Here is a 20104-nt window from a genome sequence, read left to right as displayed (position 1 = left end):
AGAGGTTCAAGAGTCTCAAACTGATGCTAAAGACAGACACACTATTCAAAGAGAGACAGGACTCAGTATTCAGCTGACCGTGTGTCAGATATTAAAGACCAGATACTGACCAATACTGACTACTGTTACAGGGTCTGTAATGTACCACAGAGCTTTAAAGAGGTGTTCAACAAAATCACAGTTTTGGGTTGATGCAGATGACCTTCAGCTCCACCAGGTTGACGCTACAACATCCTACTTCAATGCTTTAATTAATTGTGAGATGTATATGGAGCAACCAGAGGAAAATACAGGTGAAAAGGTCTGCTGTATGCTGAAATAAGTCACTGAATAAGTCACTGTATGCTCTCAAACAGTCTGGAAGAACCTGTAACAACATGTTACCTGATTATCCAGATGAAAATAACTTTACACAGAAGCTAGATGATCACTGGGTCTACAACAAACCCCTGAACACAGGGTTAGATGTTCATCATGAAGTACAGTAAGCTAGCTGTGATGCTGTTGGTTATCATGATCACAGGAGTGTATTTATTGTCTCAGGAACAGACTGGCTCCTTTACGAGTGTGTTGCTACAGTATCTGTACATAAAGGCTCTATATAACATGACATTGAGGTCAGAAGTCCATCATGAACGCTAAAAGCCTCCACAAACTTCCAGAGGGGCTGATTCTATGTCCCCCACCAATGTGAAAACCACTCCTAGGCCTTGATTCAGAGCTCTGTATTCACTAGGTTTTGATCAAGTTTCACAGAGACATCGTGAACTAAGGAGCTGATCAGTCAGAACTTCACTGACCGTGATTTCTTTAGGGGCTAGAGATCGTATATTTAACAGCCCAGATTCAATACAGGAGCTGCTTGTACTCGGAAAGCTGAATGAATCTGGATCAATTCTAATAAAGTTGATAAAGACGATTTTCTGACGTTACGATTATAAATCATGCGGGGACACAGACACAGTCTCCATACTGCAGGGTTTGTCTGAAACACTATGAGTGACACTGATATATTACTTTTAATACAAGCAGAGAAATCACAGAATTAATGCTGATAAAATCGAGGAAATCCTCTTAAACTAACCTGACTGGTGGGACTGGGAAGGGCCAGAAGCCGCGACGCTGCCGCTGAGGGAAGCCGCCTGCCGACGTCCAGAACACGAACACCTGGAGAACAGGAGACCGTGGCGCTGCTCTTTGGGCTCCGATACTCTGAGGAGTTTTACAGTAGAGTCTCCAGCAATGAGAGCACCGCCCTGAGGAGCTGTACTCGGAGCCGGAGCAGGTGAAGGAGAAGTCGAAGAGCTGTGGTGGTGGAGGAGCCCTCGACTTTTTCGACCACGCCGACGCCCCCAGACCCTCTCCGGTGCGGGAGTGGATGTGACGATCCTCGGGGTCTTCCGCTCCGGTAGCGCTGGAACTGAGACCGCCGCGTTGGAGACGTCGCGGGCTGCCTCTGGCCTCGTCTTCCGTCGGTGGAACTCGGACTGCCGGTCCAGCTGGACGAGCTCCAAGCTGAGCGTCTGGAGAGCTCGTTCCTCCGCGGTCTCCATGTTCCTCCACAGTAAACAGACAGAAACACAGACGGTCAGCGAGACAGAGGACTGTACAGTAACACAGCCAGCTGCTGTAATCCTCGAGCTCTCTGCTCCCTAAGATCAGTGAGACAGAGCTGAGAGTAAAGACTATAAAGGAGAGTCGGTCGCTCGACGCTCTGAGTCGACTCACGTCTCGAACAGCGGTTCAGAGTCTCGCTCAAAATACCGGAAATCACGTGATCGCTGGAAGCGAAGCTTCGTTACGTCACTGAAACAAATCACGTGCCAACGCGCATCAGTTCCCCGGTCCCGCTGTAGACCCGAGCACAAGGAGCTGAATATAAACTGAAATATGTACTTAAATAAAATATAAATGTATAAAATTAATGAATTTGGTTGACTTTCATTTTAAGAGAAATATTTGAACGTCAGGTGTTGTTTCCAAACCGACAAAAGAGATAAAAGTCCTTGACAAACCTCCGTATTCGAGGGTTTTAACTGGAGAAGATGTGAAATGTCCTCTAATAAAACATTAAAAGGAACAATAAGGACTAAATGACAGCAATCGTTTAAAATGTCTACCGCAGTCCAATTTCCAAACACTGGAGAGAGGGGTCTGCCCCGCCCCCTCAACCCCAGACCCGCAGCTCGAGCGGGTTGCCAGGTTGAGGACACTGAACCTGCAGGAACGAGCGCGAGACGAGTTCAATAACTTTTACAATGACAAGCGACGACGAGTCATATTCTATAAGATGATCAGTAAATATACTCGCTTGATCTGTTTTTATTGTCTGTTCATTATAAACCAGCTCATGAGGATTTTATAGAACTCTGTCAACTGTTAGCGAGCTGGATGCAGCGCTGCCGGCTTTATCCAGAGCCAAGCTCCTTCTCCTGAACACAAAAGCCCACTGCTCCTAAAATACACTCTGGAGCTGGAGTTACTCATTTACACATCCTGACAACATACTGCTCAGTTTAACAGATAATATACACACTTTTCTCCGAGTAGTAGCTGCTGTAGACCTCAGTTATGAAGGGCCCTCACTGGAGCTTCACCACACAAACCTTCTGGACGCAGGAACATCATCAGGGCTTCCAGCTCTTCAGCTTTCATTCATCACCAGCTCCCTCCATTTCATGAAGTTACTGTTACACATCAGTTTATTTCAGACTGTCTTTACCCTGATTTACACTTCTAACATTGTTGTTTGTTGTTAAAATAAAGTCTAATTATTAATGAACAATGCTGTTGTAACAAAGTATGACTTATGAGTTGATGAAAAAGACAAGATGAAAATGAACAACTTTATTAAACAGTTCTATACATTATCTATTTACAGAGTAATAAGGGTTTATAAGGGTAAGTACGTAACAAAATGGTAATCACATTGTTTAAAATGGTTATGATGAACATGATTTACAGTATTGAAAAGTGAAAATTTCATAGTATATCATTAATAAAACCAGAAATGCTCAGATCAGTATACAAACTCCAATCAGTGCAACGACCTTATTGTAAAAATAATGCAAAACAAGGTATAGCAACAGATATGAATAAATATAATACAGAAAAATATGTAAAATGGACTTTAAAGGGACTTGAGAGATGTGCAGCTCTTCCTCCAGTGGGAACTGCTGCTCATTAGTCTGTCTGGAACGCTGCACTGTGGAGAAGAACTGAAGTTATTACACAAAAAATTTAGTTATTGTTTTGTGGGCTAGTTCTTCAGCACAGTGTGATGTAGAAAAGAAAGGATAGTTTATAGCTGTGGAGCATACGATCAAGCCTGGGTTTGCCTGAGTTCCTCTATGGTTGGTGCCGGGACGGGTAGAAGCAGGCCAAACCTTCTGGGGTCATCAGGGCGAAGCGACCTCAGTCTGGGTCTTCCCCCGCCAGTCATGAAGCAGCACGCTGTAAGAATCAAATTCTAACAAACTGTTTACAAAGACCAGGAAGATATTCCTCATCTGGGCTGTCATCACCTTTCCATTTTCTCCCTGATCATCTGTTCCACAATCAAAACTGTCAAATGTGAGATGAGTAAATACTAGGAATCATACTACAAGTACATTTACTTCTACATTACTACTCAAAACAATAATCACAACTTCTTGAGGTCACTGATCTCATGTTCATTCATGTTCAGGTTTTCGTTGTCTTGGACTCTCCTATTCTGAAGACAATATGATAAAGAATTACACACTGTCAGCATAGGTGTGGACTGCAGCTACTATTTTCTCTGTGTCATGTTTAGTAATAAACTATAGTTACCTCTTCTCCAAAGCTTCAGAGACATCCACTTTAATTAAGGCTATTTTGCATTCTGCATGACTATGATGCCATTCAAGCCATAGAGAGTATGTGTATGGTCATTATACCAAGGCGCTAGCTTTTTCTCCATAATTAGTTTGATCTTAATTGGCACAACATTGTCAAGATTAGAGCGGAGCACAGACAGCAGATCATCTGTTTCATGCTCAAGATCTATATGATGAGATGGGCTGGAGATGGTTAAATTTGGAAGGATATTAATAAATACACTAGCTGTAGACATTGTTATGGTATGTTTTTGCTCATAAAGCGAGGCGGCAGGCGGATATCCTGGTTTAAGACTACATGATTAGGTAATGGTCAGAAATGGAGTCAGGCTGAGAAGTGCTTACTAAATGTTCTGTTTCAATACCCAGGGTCAGAACTAGGTCTAGTGTATGGTTGGACCTATATCTATGAGTTGGACCTATAACATTTTAAATAAATCCCAAAGCATCAAGATTCATTTTAAACCCAGTTCTAAGGGGGTCCTGAGTCTTTTTTTAAAGTGAATATTGAAATCTCCAACAATCAAAGCCTCATCAGTAGAGACAGCTACTTCTGAAAAGAAGTCAGCAATTTCACTAAGAAAATCTGTATACGGTCCAGGAGGACGATAGACTGTAATAAGCAGAACACAGTGCTGCTTTCTAGAAGCCGGAAAAAAAGCCTCCCACTTTAAGACTAAGCACTTCAAGCGATTTAGCTTCATAACCTGAGTTTTGGATTATGCCTAGAACTGAATCATAGACTGAGGCTACGCCGCCGCCACGACCGGACCTTAGTGGATAACTGCAGTAGTTAAAGCCTGGGGGAGTCGATTCATTCAGAGCAATAATTCAGTAGGTTTAACCCACATTTCACAAAGACACAGTGAACTGAGGGGGTTTACAGTAATAATTTCATTGACAATGACTACTTTACATGCTAGAGAACGTATGTTTAACAGCCCAAACTTAATGTGGGAGTTGCTAGTACTCGGAAATCACGAAGCGCTAACGTTGATTCTAATCAGGTTGTTAAAATTGATTTTTGAACGTCTACAATTGCGGACCATATAAGGGACAGACACAGTCTCAATACTGCAGGGTTTATCTGATAAGCTATATGAGAGTGATACTGGTAAATTACTATTTTCCTCGGCCTGCTTCTCCAAAAGCCACTGGATCTTCTGGTCCAGCAGAGCAAGCTCCTTGCTGAGCGTCCGAAGAGCACATTCCTCTGCGGTCGCCATGTTCCTTGAGGTAAACAAACACACAGAAGCGCAATCGATAGATGGTAAGACGTGACGTGAAGTAAGAGGTCGCAGTTGGCACAAAGATTACAATACCAACCAGCTAAGAGAAATAAGAAGCAAATAAGCAAAAGCAAAGATGAAGGGATATCAACTGAGGACTAGGAGTAACAAGTCATTTTTCAAGTAATAAGAAAGCAAACAAACAGCAGGTGAGCGAGCGTACGACCTGTTCACCGGAACCGCAAACATCTGCAGTTCATAGCTTTATGATGGGAGAGTCATATGTCTGCTGTAACTGGTGGGTCATCATTTTCTATCTGTGGGGCTCTGGTAGGAATCTGCACCCAACATGTTGCACAGCTGGACTGTAATACCTTTATGTGTGTATTGGGGAATGTGGGGATGGGTCATTTATGCTTGATTTAAATATTAGAAATGTAAGAATAAATCACAGGTAATAACTTTTGACTCTTTGGTTTTACACAGTTTGTAGAAACATGAATTTCACTTATTGAAGAATTCAGTCTTTAAATGAATCAAATGCATCAATAAAGTCAAAGTTCAAATCTGTTCAAATATCATTTATACCGTCTCATAAGATATTATAACATAAGACATATTTTCTAGCAGTTCTTAATTTTTAGATGCATTATTGACAGTATTTGATGTATTTGGCAGAGATATATCAGCATAACTAAAGTCTTTTTGTTAAATTGCAGAAGATTCTGCTATTTTTGTCAGTAAAGATTACTTTATTTTACAGGTAGTTTTGTTAAAAAGCCTCAACAGATTAAAAGTTGAGGCTTTGAGGGGTCAGATTAAAAGCTGTTAAAACAGATTTTTAAAGTTTTCCATTTATTCAGATTTTGTCAATATGTGCATCTATTTATAACTCTTGTAGTTTATCAGTTTGACCACATGGTGACATCCAAGCTCCATCCATGAGGTCAATTCCAAAGGGATTCCTTCTCACTATATAGAAGTGCACTCTTCTATTCGAGTGAACGGCTTCTGTGTCCTTAATAGTGAGTGATCGGAGGCTGAATATTAAAGACACTGTATTAGACTCTCGAGTGCAGAAGTCGTTGTTGTGTGTTTTTGCTTTATAAAAGTGAACTCCATAGAGAGGGAGAGTGTCCTTTCCTTCACATTACTTCATGAACTAAACTAAAGTCCATCAGAACCCTAAACTACTGCCAATTTTCACAACAATAAACTAGCTTTATCTTATTATTTCATATTTTAATATAAAAAAAAACATATTGAACTTTAGCATTAACTGAAAGAGCAACAGAAACAGAAAAAAAAATTAACAATGTTTATGGAGATTAAATTGAAAGAAATTGCACTCCATACCATTACAATATGGCATTAACAGCAAACAAGACAATGAAACTAAGTAAAAAGGTTTTATTAAACCAGCTAAAAGAATCATATTTCATCCTGACATGGCAAAATGTACGTAATGTAGGTTTCACTTATATAAGAGAATATCAGCCTTATTAAAAAGAAAAACACCCACCAGAAACCACAAGCAACATTTTACCACTCAGAACCCACACAGTGTCTATGTTTTTTATATACGTGACTTTCCAAAACAATGGAATCACTTCAGTATGCAGACGGCCCGTCACACCAACATCATCAAGGGAATACATAATTCTCCCTCTGAGAGCATCACTGAATTTAAGAGTCTTCTGTAGGTCTGCTGGTGGAGATGAAAATGGTGTGCTTACACTTTTGCTGAGCATCTCTTGAAGATGACCTGGGAGTCCTTTAGAGGTAAACTTGCAGCCCTGTTTCATCACAGGATGGACGGCATCAACCTCATCATACACTGTAAGACAAAAGCAGAAAATACACAAAAGCTTCATTATGATGTTGCAATAAAGTGTAGTGATGAAGGCAGTAGTGCAGAGTAAAAACCTAGAACAGTCATAAATGAAGTGCTTTGAGAGACTGGTTCTACAGCACATCAGAGCCCCCCACATCAGTCTCCCACTCAGCTTTGACACACATCAGGTTGCCTTTAAGGTCCACTGAGGATGCCATCGCCACTGCCCTTCACACAGCACTCACACACCTGGATCACCAGGGGAGTCATGTGAGGATGCTGTTCATAGACTTTAGCTCTGCCTTTAACACGGTCATCCCCAGCAGACTGGTGACCAAACTCACAGACCTTGGACTTTCCCAACCCACCTGCATCTGGATTAAGGACTTTTTAACAGGCCGCACCCAGTCTGTTAGATTGGGTCGCCGTCACTCCTCTAGGGTAACACTCAACACTGGAGTTCCACATGGTTGCGTGCTGAGTCCTCTTCTCTACGCACTCTACACCCATGACTGCACCCCCACCCACTCCAGCAACACAATCATCAAGTTTGCGGACGACACGACCGTGGTGGGACTCATATCTGGTGGAGACGAGACCGCCTACAGGGATGAAGTCCAGGGACTGGCTGAGTGGTGTGCAGAGAACAACTTGAACTCCTCTAAAACAAAGGAACTGGTTATAGACTTACGGAGGAGACGCATCGATCCCACACCACTCTTCATAAATGGGGACTGTGTGGAAAGAGTGCCTTCCTTCAGATTTCTGGGTACGCACATCTCTGAAGATCTCTCCTGGAACACCAACACCACAGCTGCGGTCAGGAAGGCACAGCAGAGACTCTATTTCCTGAGAATTCTCAGGAAAAATAACCTCCATGAGAAGCTGCTGGTGTCCTACTACCGCTGTGCCATTGAGAGTGTGTTGACCTACTGCATCTCAATATGGTACGTCAGCTGCTCAGCAGCAGGAAGGAGAGCACTAGAGAGAGTGATCAACTCAGCCCAGAAGATCACCAGCTGTCCACTGCCCAGTCTGGAGGACCTGTTCAGCTCCTGCTGCCTCAGCAGGGCAGCCAACATCCTGAAGGACTCCTCCCACCCTGGACATCATCTGTTCCAACAGCTGCCTTCTGGAAAACGCTTCAGGTCCATCACATCCAGGACAAACAGACTGAACAACATTTTTTACCCCAGCGCTGTACGGGAACTGAACACAGCAAAACACACACACATTCACAGAGCACTACCAAGGAACTGAAAACTGAAAAGTAAAAAAAACAAAAACAAAAACAAAAACAAAACAACAACAACACTGATAGCCGCACTTTCACCAGCCATGCGCACTTTCACTTTTCCATATTTATTTTGATCTCTTAACTACTCAGGACTTGTGCAATAATCTGTTAATTATATTGTATATATTTTCATCATCCACTGTGTAAATTTGTGTGTCTATTTTTGTTTTTAGTCGTGTTAATTATTGTATGCTTAAGCACCTTAAGGATTGCTGCTCAATTTCGTTGTACATTGTGCAATGACAATAAAAGTATCTTATCTTATCTTAAATATCTTATAATCGACTATAAAAGACACAATTATTCATATGAAGTTGGTTCATCACATTACATTTGATGGCTATACTGTTTCACCTCCCATTACTTTATTCCACTTACCCCTGAGAATCTTCCAAGAGTCTTCTTCTTTTGTTTTCTAAGTAAAAATAATGAAATATCTGTATGATTTCATGCAAATGACTTTCTATTTACTGTGGATTTCTTTCTTTAGTTATTTGTGTTCCCATTAATAAAAATGCTGACCTTTCACTGAACACATGGTAGTTAGCTAGCTAATGATCAGGATTTGTCTCCAGATATTAAAGAAACACACAGGTTTCAGCTCCAGCGTTTCTTGACCGCAGTGCTTCTAGCTGTATGGTGGTCTTTGAGGGGTCAGGTACGGAGCGGATCTCTGGTTGTGCTGTAGCTTCCTATCCCGCCCATTGCCCCACTCCCCCACCCCCCAGTCCTACTGCCACACCCCGGGTTGCCAGATAAGGAAAAACAACAGCAAGGAAACACAGCGAGCTGCAGCCGTGGAGGCGAGGAAGCGACCTGGACCTGGATCATAAGATGTTACACAACTAATCTACGTCCGACTATCTTTCCAAAAATCGAGGCGTTGATTCGTTATTTTCACAATGAGGAGTTTAGTGATCAGTGTAAAGAGGCTGCTGCATCCCTGTATAACATTCTAATGAAGTCTGAGGTTGGTGAAAAAAATGCTGCTGCTACTGTTACCGCTTTGTTTTTCTGCACGCTGTCATTTCATTTATTAAACATGTTCCTCTTCTCATTCTCATGTATTTCATGTTATACATATATATCCTGATGTAGACAAAAGAAATCCCCATAGTATTACTCCATATCCATATTTATCATGTTTTTGTCTTAAATGTATTTAACTACATTGATTAAACATATATAGCATGTTTCATATTATTAATACAACATATTATTACGTATGATGTTTAACAACTTTTTTTTACTTATTCAGTTTTACTTCTTTTTTTATTTTTCAACAAAAAAAAAAACAAAATATAAAAAATTGCATCCAAATTTAAAAAAAAACAAAAACAATCTACAACTTTTTATTCAAATTTTTGTTGTTGATAAAAGGGTGGAGGAGGAACGGGTTCTTCTGGAGGTGGTTTTTTTCCTTGACTTTAAATGTATATATAGGTATAAAAATACACACACAGTCTGTCATTTGAGTTTTTTTTGGTTTGTTAATTTGCTTGTTTTGTTTTGGGCTTTATTTCTAAACGTTATGGCAGCGAACGAACGTTTAGAAGAACTTTATTAGGACGGTGGGGAGTTTGAGCGGTTTTATCCGTAGTCTTAAGTTCTCTGGTTCCTTCAATAATAATAATAATAATAATAATAATAAATAATAATAATAATAATAATAATAATAATATAAACAATAATATAATAATAAAATGAGGCTGATGTTTTTCTTGGGAGTTTAGACACCTATTCCTTACATAAACCCAGACTAATTAATTTCAGAAGGAACGTGGTTCTAGTTTTGGAAAAGGAAGCTCAGTGGTGAATTGATTTGGTGGATTTAAGCAATCTTTCAGTACAATGATGAAAAAAAAATATTCTCACGTGTATAGACATTTTTTCTAAAAACTCCTGGGTAAAATAAATGAGCAGGAATCCTGACTAGGGCTTATAAAATATTTTTGGAAGGCAGACGACCCGTCACTCTACAATCCGACAAAGGTAAGGAGTTTTTAAACAAATCTTTTTAAAACCCTTTGAAAAGATATAACATTAGACATTTCACTACGGCTAGAGAACTGAAGGCCTCGTGGTGGAGCGTTTCAACACAACTCTCACGGGTCGTATGTTTAGGTATTTTACGGGGTTAAACACTTACAGGTATTTAGATGTGTTGAAAGATCTGGTGCATTCATACAATCGTACGTTTCACAGATCTATCAGAATGAAACCCGTTGAGGTGTCGCGCCGTAATCAAGTTCAAGTTCATCATTTATAAGGTAAACGGGTTGGTGGTTAAAATATCTGGCATCTACATTTAAAGTGAACGACGTGGTTCACATTTCCTAAGAAGGCAGGGCGTTCACCAAAGGCAAACATTTTCAGACGAATATTTCGGAAAGCGGGTCGAAGATTTACGGACAGTCAAGAGGGCACAGGTCTGTCCGCGCTCAGTCGCGTGCACATGCGCCCTCCGGGGCAACGCGTGTCTGACCCCCATAAAATCAGAGGATCTCCTTACAAAGCAGAAAGTGACTGAGGCGCTGACCTTTGGACATTCTTTGAAGAAAAAGCAAAAGAAACAAAGACCAAAACCGCAAAGAAGAGGAAAAGAGTTTGACTGAGTCCCGATCAATTTTAAAAAGAAGAAGAAGAAGAAAAAAACAACAAAACAAAAACAAGCATGTCTCTGATACACGCCGCTTCTACCGAGTGTTTGAAATCAGAGTTGGGCTTATTTACTCTGCCTATCACACAAACCAGCATCCAATCTTACAAATATGTGAAACGCCACCCATCACATCCATCACAGACACCGGTCCCATACATTTCTTCGTAGCAGGTTCGGGAGACGAGCATCTGGATTTGAGTCGTTGGCTGTTGTACCTGACCTGCAAAATGACGAATCCGGACGGTTCTGATTTAGCGCGCGACGCCAAGGTCGGTTTGATCAACTACCCCATCGCGAGCCTTTTTAGCCAGGTGGAAGTTTCTCTGGGCGATAAACTGATTTCCCAGAGCAGTTCGACCTACGGCTACCGAGCCGCCATGGAGTGTTTGCTGAATTATTCTGAGGAGACCCTGCATCTCAATTTCCCACCGGCATGTTTAGAAGGGATACTGCGGGACATATGGACGACGCTGACCCCACTGGAGAGAACCAGGGCCTGTCATAGAGGAGAGAACTCAGCGAACGGAGCCGGGTTTTTGAACTGCTGGGACACAGACACAGACATTTTTAAATTCCGTGGACGTGAGAGTTAAACTGCTGCGTGATAAATACGAATTAGTTTTGATGTCTTCTGATCAAAACCCGGCTATAAACTACGCATCCTGTCGGCTCTGCTGTACGTCAGAAAAGTCAACGGGCGTGAACCTCGCTCACACCTCCGCTCTGATGAGCTCAAACACCAAGTATCCGCTGGAGCGCGTGACCGCTGCACTGACCAGTGTCCCCGCCGGTCACCGCGGATCCAGTCAAGATCATTTGTTTCTGAAACAAGTGCCTAAATTTATAGCGTTGGGATTCGTCCATAACCAGGCCTTTAGCGGTTCTTACACTCGCAACCCTTTTCATTTTCATCACTATGACGTAGAATCTTAACATTTGACGGTGGATGGCGTTTCCTACCCCGCTACACCTTTCCGCCCTGTTTGTAACTGTCCAAGAAGTCTGAGAGAATATTTGAGTCTGGTCGAGGCCACAGATCAGTACCTAAAGGATCAACATTTGGCCATGAGCAGAGAAGACTATCACCGAGGTTATACTTTATTTATTTCCAGAGTTGGGGGGCTTTATAAGAAAAGGCTCTTCCACCAACTGAGGTTTTCAGAATTTTGGGAACTACTAAGAAGTCAGCAGCCTGAGATCTAAGTATTCTTGATGGATCATAATATGTAATAAGATCTCGCAGGTACTCAGGAGCGAGGCCATGTAGGGCTTTGTATGTTAATAGAAGAATTTAATAATCAGTACAGAATTTAACTGGGAGCCAGTGCAGTGCTGATAGAACTGGACTGATATGGTCAAATGTTCTAGTTTTAGTAAGGACCCTGGCTGCAGCATTTTGAACTAGTCGAAGTTTATTGAGGTTCCTGCTGGAACAACCTGATAAAAGTGCATTACAATAATCTAGTCTTAAGGTAGACAGTGGCAGGGGACAAATGAACATTCTGAAATTGTACAATAGTACAGCTCATTTACACTCAGCTAAACGTCTCGCCATAGACGCTCTATTCTTAATGGGAAAGAAGGAGAGGAACAGTAGCATTAGCACAGCATTTACCCTGAGCAGCTGATAAAGAGAACCTTTATGTTAAAAAAGTGACAAATTCCAGCAGATTTTAAAAGTATTGAGCAAAGAAGTTATTCAGTGAATCAAGAAGTGTGTCCACTATTCTTAAAAGGTCATGTATAGACCTTGATGGTCAGGCATAGTTTTGACCTGCTTTAAGAGAAAATGCAGGAGCAGTGCTTGAGCAGTTCTCTACCAGCTACATGATCTATATACAAACAGATCTCCAGCAGAATCCACTCTGTGCATGAACTTGATGAAACTCCACTGAACTCTGCGTGCAAGACACCTTTTACCACCCTGTATCCTGTCATTATTTTAAATGTATTTTTTTGTTTTTTAACATTTTTGATAATGTAATAGCAGTGATGTGTGAAGATTAAGACACACCTAGGGCTGGGCCTAAATGTCCAAATATTATGTTAAAGGACCATAAACTCCATTTTCCTCTTTTCTTTCAGTCCTACTTAGTGTTTGTGAATCACACTTTAGCCCTTACAATTAAAACTGGCGGTTTTGTTTATTACAGTGCCGTTAAGATATATGTAAATGAGCTTTGTTCTGATTAGCTGTGTTTCTCTGAAGTTCAAGCTCTTAACTATGGAGTGAAGCATTTGTCAAGTTCTAGCAGACATATGAAGTGGAGAATTCAGCATTTCATTTCAGGTCATTTCTCCTGTGTGGGGTGAAGCTTTTGGCATTTTCGGTCAGGTACTTAAACTACAGGATGTGGGAAAATTAAAAATTTATTTTAGGTCTTTTCAACTGTGTGAAATTCTGCTTCAGGTACTTTGACCTAGATACAGTGGGGTATGAAATGTCTGATTTCTGATATTTACAGTATTTTCAGGATTACATTTCAGGGGGTGAATCATGTTATCTGAAAAATGGGCTACGCTAACCCTCTTATAGAATCCATAGGGGGCGCTACAAACTCTGTGTTGAATGTGAAGCGCAACACTGTATCCGGTATTCAGAGCTATGCTACTGAATTCTGTATAAAAAGTAGCAGAACTTTCCTACAGACCACAGTAACAGAACACTGTTCTACCAGAATAGAGTAGCGTAACGATGTCTTACAGAACACAGTAGCCTGAAACTGTTCTTTCAGAACAGAGTAGCATAACGCTTTCATTCAGAAGACATTAGAATAATTATTTTAATACAGAATACAGTACCAGTTCTCTTTCAACCAGAATATGGTAGCATAACACTACACAACCAGCATAGAGGAGAATAACTCACACAGAATACAGGATTCAATTCAAATGAATTTTATTTATACAGCGCTTTCACAACAAATGTGGTCACACAGCAGCTTTACAGAGATCGTTTGAGCAAGCCAGTGGCAACAGTGGCAAGGAAAAAGGAGGAACCAAGACTCAAAAAGGGAACCCATCCTCCTCTGGTCGACACCGGATAGCACAATGAAAAGCAAAACAGCAATAAAACACGGAAATAAGGGAATATGGCCAATGTGCCGTCAAGCCATAAAAAGATGAAAACAAGAGTGAAATGAAGTCCATGCAGGTACACGGTCATAAGCACAGCCATGCAGTGAGGGGAGGATGACTCAATTCGAGGACCCAGGACCGGACAGCGGGCAGGAGGGTGGTGGAGAGAGAGAGAGGTCTGTCGATGGAACAGTTGAAACTGGGCATCTCAACACATGGAAACGAGAGAAAAAAAAAAACACAAAGGGTTAGGATGGGAGGGGTGGAATCACAGCAAAAACTTTTTAGAAATGGTTGCAGCAGGACATTGTAGGCAAAAGCAGCCAAACACAAATGCACTCGGACCCGCAGACAGCAGGGGGCAGCTTAGCACATGGAGACCAGAGATGAAATGAAGAAAAAGTAATAATGAAGAAAAGGTTTATATATGAATATGAACAACACTAACACCGCTCAAGCACAACAATTTATACAGAACACAGCAGCGTAATTTTCATGCAAAACACAAGCAGGACACAGCAGGCCAACATGGATCAAACTGAACACAAGCAAGTGGCACAGCTGCAGCCACCTTTAGCACTGTGCTTGCAAGGCAATCTCGAGAAATTGGATTTTTAGACACAGCAGCATAATTATTACACAGAACAGTTAATTGACATCGATCAAGCAGAACACAGCAGCGTAACAATTTTAATGAAAAACACAAGTAGGACACAGCAGCGAAATACCAAATCAAGCAGAACACAAGCAAGTGGCACAGCAGTAAAATCTCGTTCAAGCAGAACACAGCAGCATACCAACGATCATGCAAAATACAAGCAGGGCATAGCAGCCCAACATGGATCAAGCAGAGCACAAGCAAGTGGCACAGCTGCAGCCACTTTTAGCACTGCGCTGGCAAAGCAATCTCGTGGAAAATTGGAGACTGTGGGTGTAAAAGTTTTACCTGTTTCTTACTGAGAGGGAGATTGTGGAGGAGTCTGAAAAGTACAATGCGCCACCTTTTTGCACGTCACTGGGGAAGATGCAATAAAGGTCTACAACATGTTACAATTCAGTGAGGAAAATAAATAAATAAATAAAAATAATGAAGAAAAGGTTTAGGTTTATATATAAATATGAAGAGCACTAACACCGCTCAAGCACAACAAAGCAGCAAAACAATTTACATGCAAAACACAAGCAAGACACAGCAGCCCAACACCGTTCAAGCAGGACACAGTAGCAGAACAATTTTGATGCAAAACACAAGCAGGACACAGCAACGCAACATGGATCAAGCAGAACTTAGTAGAGAAACATTATTCAAGCAGAACACAGCAGCGAAATACCAAATCAAGCAGAACACAGCAGTGGAACAATTTTGATGCAGAACACAAGCAGGACACAGCAGCCCAACACAGTTCAAGCAGGACAGAGCAGCAAAATTATTATACACAACACAATTCATTGACATCGTTCAAGCAGGACACAAGCAAGTGGCACAGCAGTAAAATATCGTTCAAGCAGAACACAGCAGCGTACCAACGATCATGCAAAACACAAGCAGGACACAGCAGCCCAACACGGTTCAAGTAGAACACAAGCAAATGGCACAGCTGCAGCCACCTTTAGCACGGTGCTTGCAAGTGCGAGTGAGAGCTGTAACACACATGCCTACACCAGAAAACAAGCAGGCACTCATGAGATTCATGGTCATGATTCATTACCTTTCCAAGTTTATTCCCAGTGCGCTGACTTCAGACAGGCTGATCCAGAGATGCAGCTACTACACACAAGGACCATGGAAGGATAGCCCAATGAGAAAAATCCAAACATACTGGACATTCAAAGCAGAAAAGCAAAATACAGATTAAAGACAAGCTGTAGAGAAGACAACTCAAGCAGAACAGCTATTATGACAGACAGACAAAGAGCCCACCAAGCATATACATGTGAGACAAGGTGAAAATTCAGAGAAGGGCAACCTGCTATCATGATCAGCCACGATTCGTCACAGTCCAGACGCCAGATGAAAGAACCTATAGGAGAAACAGAAAACAGAACACACATTCACAGGACACAGTTCAAGTTCCTGTCCCTCTCCAGATGTGGTAATGAACAGAAACAGAAACAAATGTCCTGCCTATGGCCAAGTGTGCAAATCCTGCAACAGAAAATCACTTTACCAAAAATGTGTCTAACAAAACAAACCAAAGCAGAAGGAGAAAAGAAATCATGTAGTTGAACAAAATGCAGAGGTTTACTCATTGGAAAAGCTGAAATCAGAAAAACATTGACACAGTCACAACAAAAGTGGAAAACTGGACAACTGGACTGTAAATAAAACAAGAACTTTGTCTTCAAGTTGGACACTGGTGTTGAATGCAATGTCATCGCAGCAGATCTACAAATCAAAAATGCAAGATTGAATTTTACATTGTTGACAGTGCAATACTAGGACGTGAGACATGCGAGACGTTAGGTGTGGTTTAAAGATGGAAGAACCTATAGGAGAAACAGAAAACACCTCAGGACGACTGAAAAACAGTTCCCATCAGCATCACCCAATGTTGTTGCTGATTCCCGTTTCGAGTCGCAGGTCAGTGAATCTGGTCCACCTGCAGAAACTGGTACTGCAAAACAATCAGACTTACCTGAGACATCAGAGAGAGACATTCTTCACAAGGTCAGGAAGACAAGTGAAAACACCAGCAAGATACAAGGACTGAATCTGGAACACACATACAGTACACATTTAGAATATTCACAAACACATTCAGAGGATACGGTTCAAGCTCCTGTCCATCTGCTGACTGAATTTAAAGTTACTGTCATTTATTGCATCTTAGATTTGTTTAGGTTATTCTGCAATGTCAAGCTATTCTCATATATGAATAAAAAAAAATTGTGGGGATGTCACCTATGTTATGTACCAAAGAGGCAACCAAACACAAAGTATATCACAGAGTCATCCTTAGTCCATACTTTACACTGAGGTACCGGTAAGAAAAAAGGAACACCGACAGTGGTGTTCGAGGAGCCCTTAGCTTTTCTCGGGCCCGTTGAAAGCACTGACCACAGACCTGAAGAAGGCAAAAGACCACAAATTCACTGAGTTACATGACTCGTTAATCAGAGACAGGACTGTTTGTTGTTGACAGTGATGTACAAGCAATACTAGGACGTGAGACATGATGGAAGAACCTGTAGGAGAAACAGAAGACACCTCCTCAGGGCGGCTAAAAGAGTCTCCATCAGCATCACCCAACGTTGTTGCAGATTCCTGTGTCGAGCCGCAGGTCAGTGAATCCGGTCCACCTGTAGAAGCCGGTATTGCAAAACAATCTGACTTACCTGAGTCACATCAGAGAGAGGCATAGAGAGAGGCTTCTTCCACAGACCTGAAAAAGGCAAAAGACCATGAATTCGGTGAGGTGCATGACTCGTTAATCAGAGACAGCACTGTTTGTGGTATTAGGGAAGACTAATTGTGGGCAAGGTTGCTGAAAGAAACAGATCAGACAGACAAAGGCCATGAATATCTGCTGTGCAAATGAAGGGACATCAAATGAAGTGAAAAAAAAAAAAAGTGCTCAATGAAATACAAAACAGAACAACAGAAACAGTTGAGTTTGAACAGAATAGCAAATCCAAACTAGCTAAAAATGAACAAGCAACAGAAGCAAGCTGCTCCAGATGTGGTTATGAACATAAACAGAAACAATGTCCTGCCTATGGCCAAGTGTGTAAATCCTGCAACAGAAAAATCACTTTACCAAAAATGTGTAAAACTAAACAATCAGAGCAGAATGAGGAAAAAAAATCATGCAGATGAACGAAGGACAGAGCAGGAAGATTTCTTCATTGGAACAGTTGAAATCAGAAAAACAGAATATTAGACAAACATAAACACTGTCACAACAAAAGTGAAAAGTGAAATCTTGAAAAACAAGAACATTGTTTTCAAGTTGGACACTGGTGCTGAATGCAAGGTCATCTCAGGAAATGTCTACAAGTCACTTCGGTTTTCAAGCTGAATTCTGGAGTTTTGTTTTAAATCTCTCACATATTCTAGACACTGCAGGTCACCATTGGAAAAGCTAACGCTCACCTGTGAACACAAAAGCCAAAAATGCAAGATTGAATTTCACATTGTTGACAGTGATGTACCAGCAACACTAGGACGTGAGACATGATGGAAGAAGCTATAGGAGAAACAGAAAACACGTCCTCAGGGTGGCAGAATAAGTTTCCATCAGCATCACCCAACGTTGTAGGAGATTCCTGTGTCGAGCCGCAGGTCAGTGAATCTGGTCCACCTGCAGAAACTGGTACTGCAAAACAATCAATCTTACCTGAGACACATCCGAGAGAGGCATTCTTCACAAGGTCAGGAAGACAAGTGAAAACACCAGCAAGATACAAGGACTGAATCTGGAACACACATACAGTACACATTTACAATATTCACACACACATTCAGAGGACACGGTTCAAGCTCCTGTCCATCTGCTGACTGAATTTAAAGTTACTGTCATTTACTGCATCTTAGATTTGTTTAGGTTATTCTGCAACATCAAGCTATTCTAATAAATATGGTGTCAAATGTACAGTTCATGTAGTTCAGTTCAGAGACTTCATCTCATTTCCCTTAAGTTTTAAAGCATTATAGTCCGACAGAGTTTGTATGAACGCTGTTGAGAGTCCTGCACAGCCCAAATCATCCTCATTTATAGTTCTATTCATATTAAGAGAAACAAAAATATATAAATTCAAGTGTGGGGATTTCACATGTTATGTAGCTAAGAGGCAGCCCTACCTAAGAATCACGCAGGTCACCCAAAAGTAATAAAGTGTAAGTTTACCTTCCTCCATACTGCACAGCCATGCTGTGAGGGGAGGATGACTCCATTCGAGGCCCCAGAACCAGACAGCAGGCAGGAGGGTGGTGGAGAGAGCCAGGTCTGCCGACGGAACAGTTGAAACTGGGCATCTCAACACATGGGAAAGAGAGAAAAAACACAAAGGGTTAGGAGGGAGGGAGGGGGAAAAATCACAGCAAAAACTTTTTAGAGTGGTTACAGCAGGACAGGGTAGGCAAGAGCAGCCAAACGCACCCGCAGACAGCAGGGGGCAGCTCAGCACACGGGGAAGAGAGAAGAAATTAAGAAAACAATAATAATAATAATAATAATAATAATAATGAAGAAAAGGTTTAGGTTTATATATGAATATGAACAGCATTGTTACACCGCTCAAGCACAACAAAGCAGTCAAACAATTTATACAAAACACAGCAGTGTAACCACTCATGCAGAACACAAGCAGGAGAGAGCAGCAAAACACTGTTCAAACAGAACACAAGCAAGTGCCACAGCAGCGAAATATTGTTCAAGCACAAGACAGCAGCAAAACAATTTTGATGCAGGACACAGCATCCCCACATGGTAAAAGCAGAACACAGTAGTGAAAGGTTGTTCAAGCAGAATACAGCAGTGAAATACCAATCAAGCAGAATACAAGCAAGTGGCACAGCAGCGAAACAACTTTGATGCAGGACACAGCAGCCCCACATGGTAAAAGCAGAACACAGTAGTGAAAGGTTGTTCAAGCAGAATACAGCAGTGAAATACCAATCAAGCAGAATACAAGCAAGTGGCACAGCAGCGAAACAATTTTGATGCAGGACACAGCAGCCCCACATGGTAAAAGCAGAACACAGCAGCGAAATATCATTCAAGCAGGGCACAGCAGCGTAACAATTTTGATGCAGAACACAAGCAGGACACAGCAGCCCAACATGGTTCAAGCAGAACATAGTAGCGAAATATCGTTTAAGCAGGGCACAGCAGCATAACGTTGATGAAAAACACAAGCAGGACAGCAGCGAAATTATTATACAGAACAAGTGACACTGTTCAGGCAGAACACAGCAGAGTAACAAATTTGATGCAAAACACAAGAAGGATACAGCAGCCCAACACGGTCGAAGCAGCACACAAGCAAGGGGCACAGCTGCAGCCACCTTTAGCACTGTGCTTGCAAGGCAATCTAATCAAAAATTGGATTTTTAGGTGCAAAAGTCTTACCTGTTTCTTACAGAGAGTGGGATTGTTGAGGAGTCTGAAATGGTACAATGCGCCACCTTTCCACACGTCGCAG

The 20104-nt window shown here is 41.6% G+C and overlaps 1 protein-coding gene across 1 annotated transcript in view; it reads left to right on the top strand.

The window, feature by feature from the left end:
* The window catches only part of LOC140565092 (uncharacterized), a 343121-nt gene that overhangs the window by 314822 nt on the left and 8195 nt on the right, over positions 1–20104 (top strand). Inside the window, exon 6 of the mRNA XM_072690904.1 lies at positions 7364–7692. Coding sequence (XP_072547005.1) covers positions 7364–7692 — 329 coding nt within the window. The remainder of the gene's footprint in view (positions 1–7363; positions 7693–20104) is intronic.

The sequence above is a fragment of the Salminus brasiliensis genome, chromosome 11, assembly GCF_030463535.1.
Source record: "Salminus brasiliensis chromosome 11, fSalBra1.hap2, whole genome shotgun sequence".
NCBI lineage: Eukaryota > Metazoa > Chordata > Actinopteri > Characiformes > Bryconidae > Salminus > Salminus brasiliensis.
Note: the sequence above shows the minus strand (reverse complement) of the source record. Positions and strands in the feature narration are given on the sequence as shown.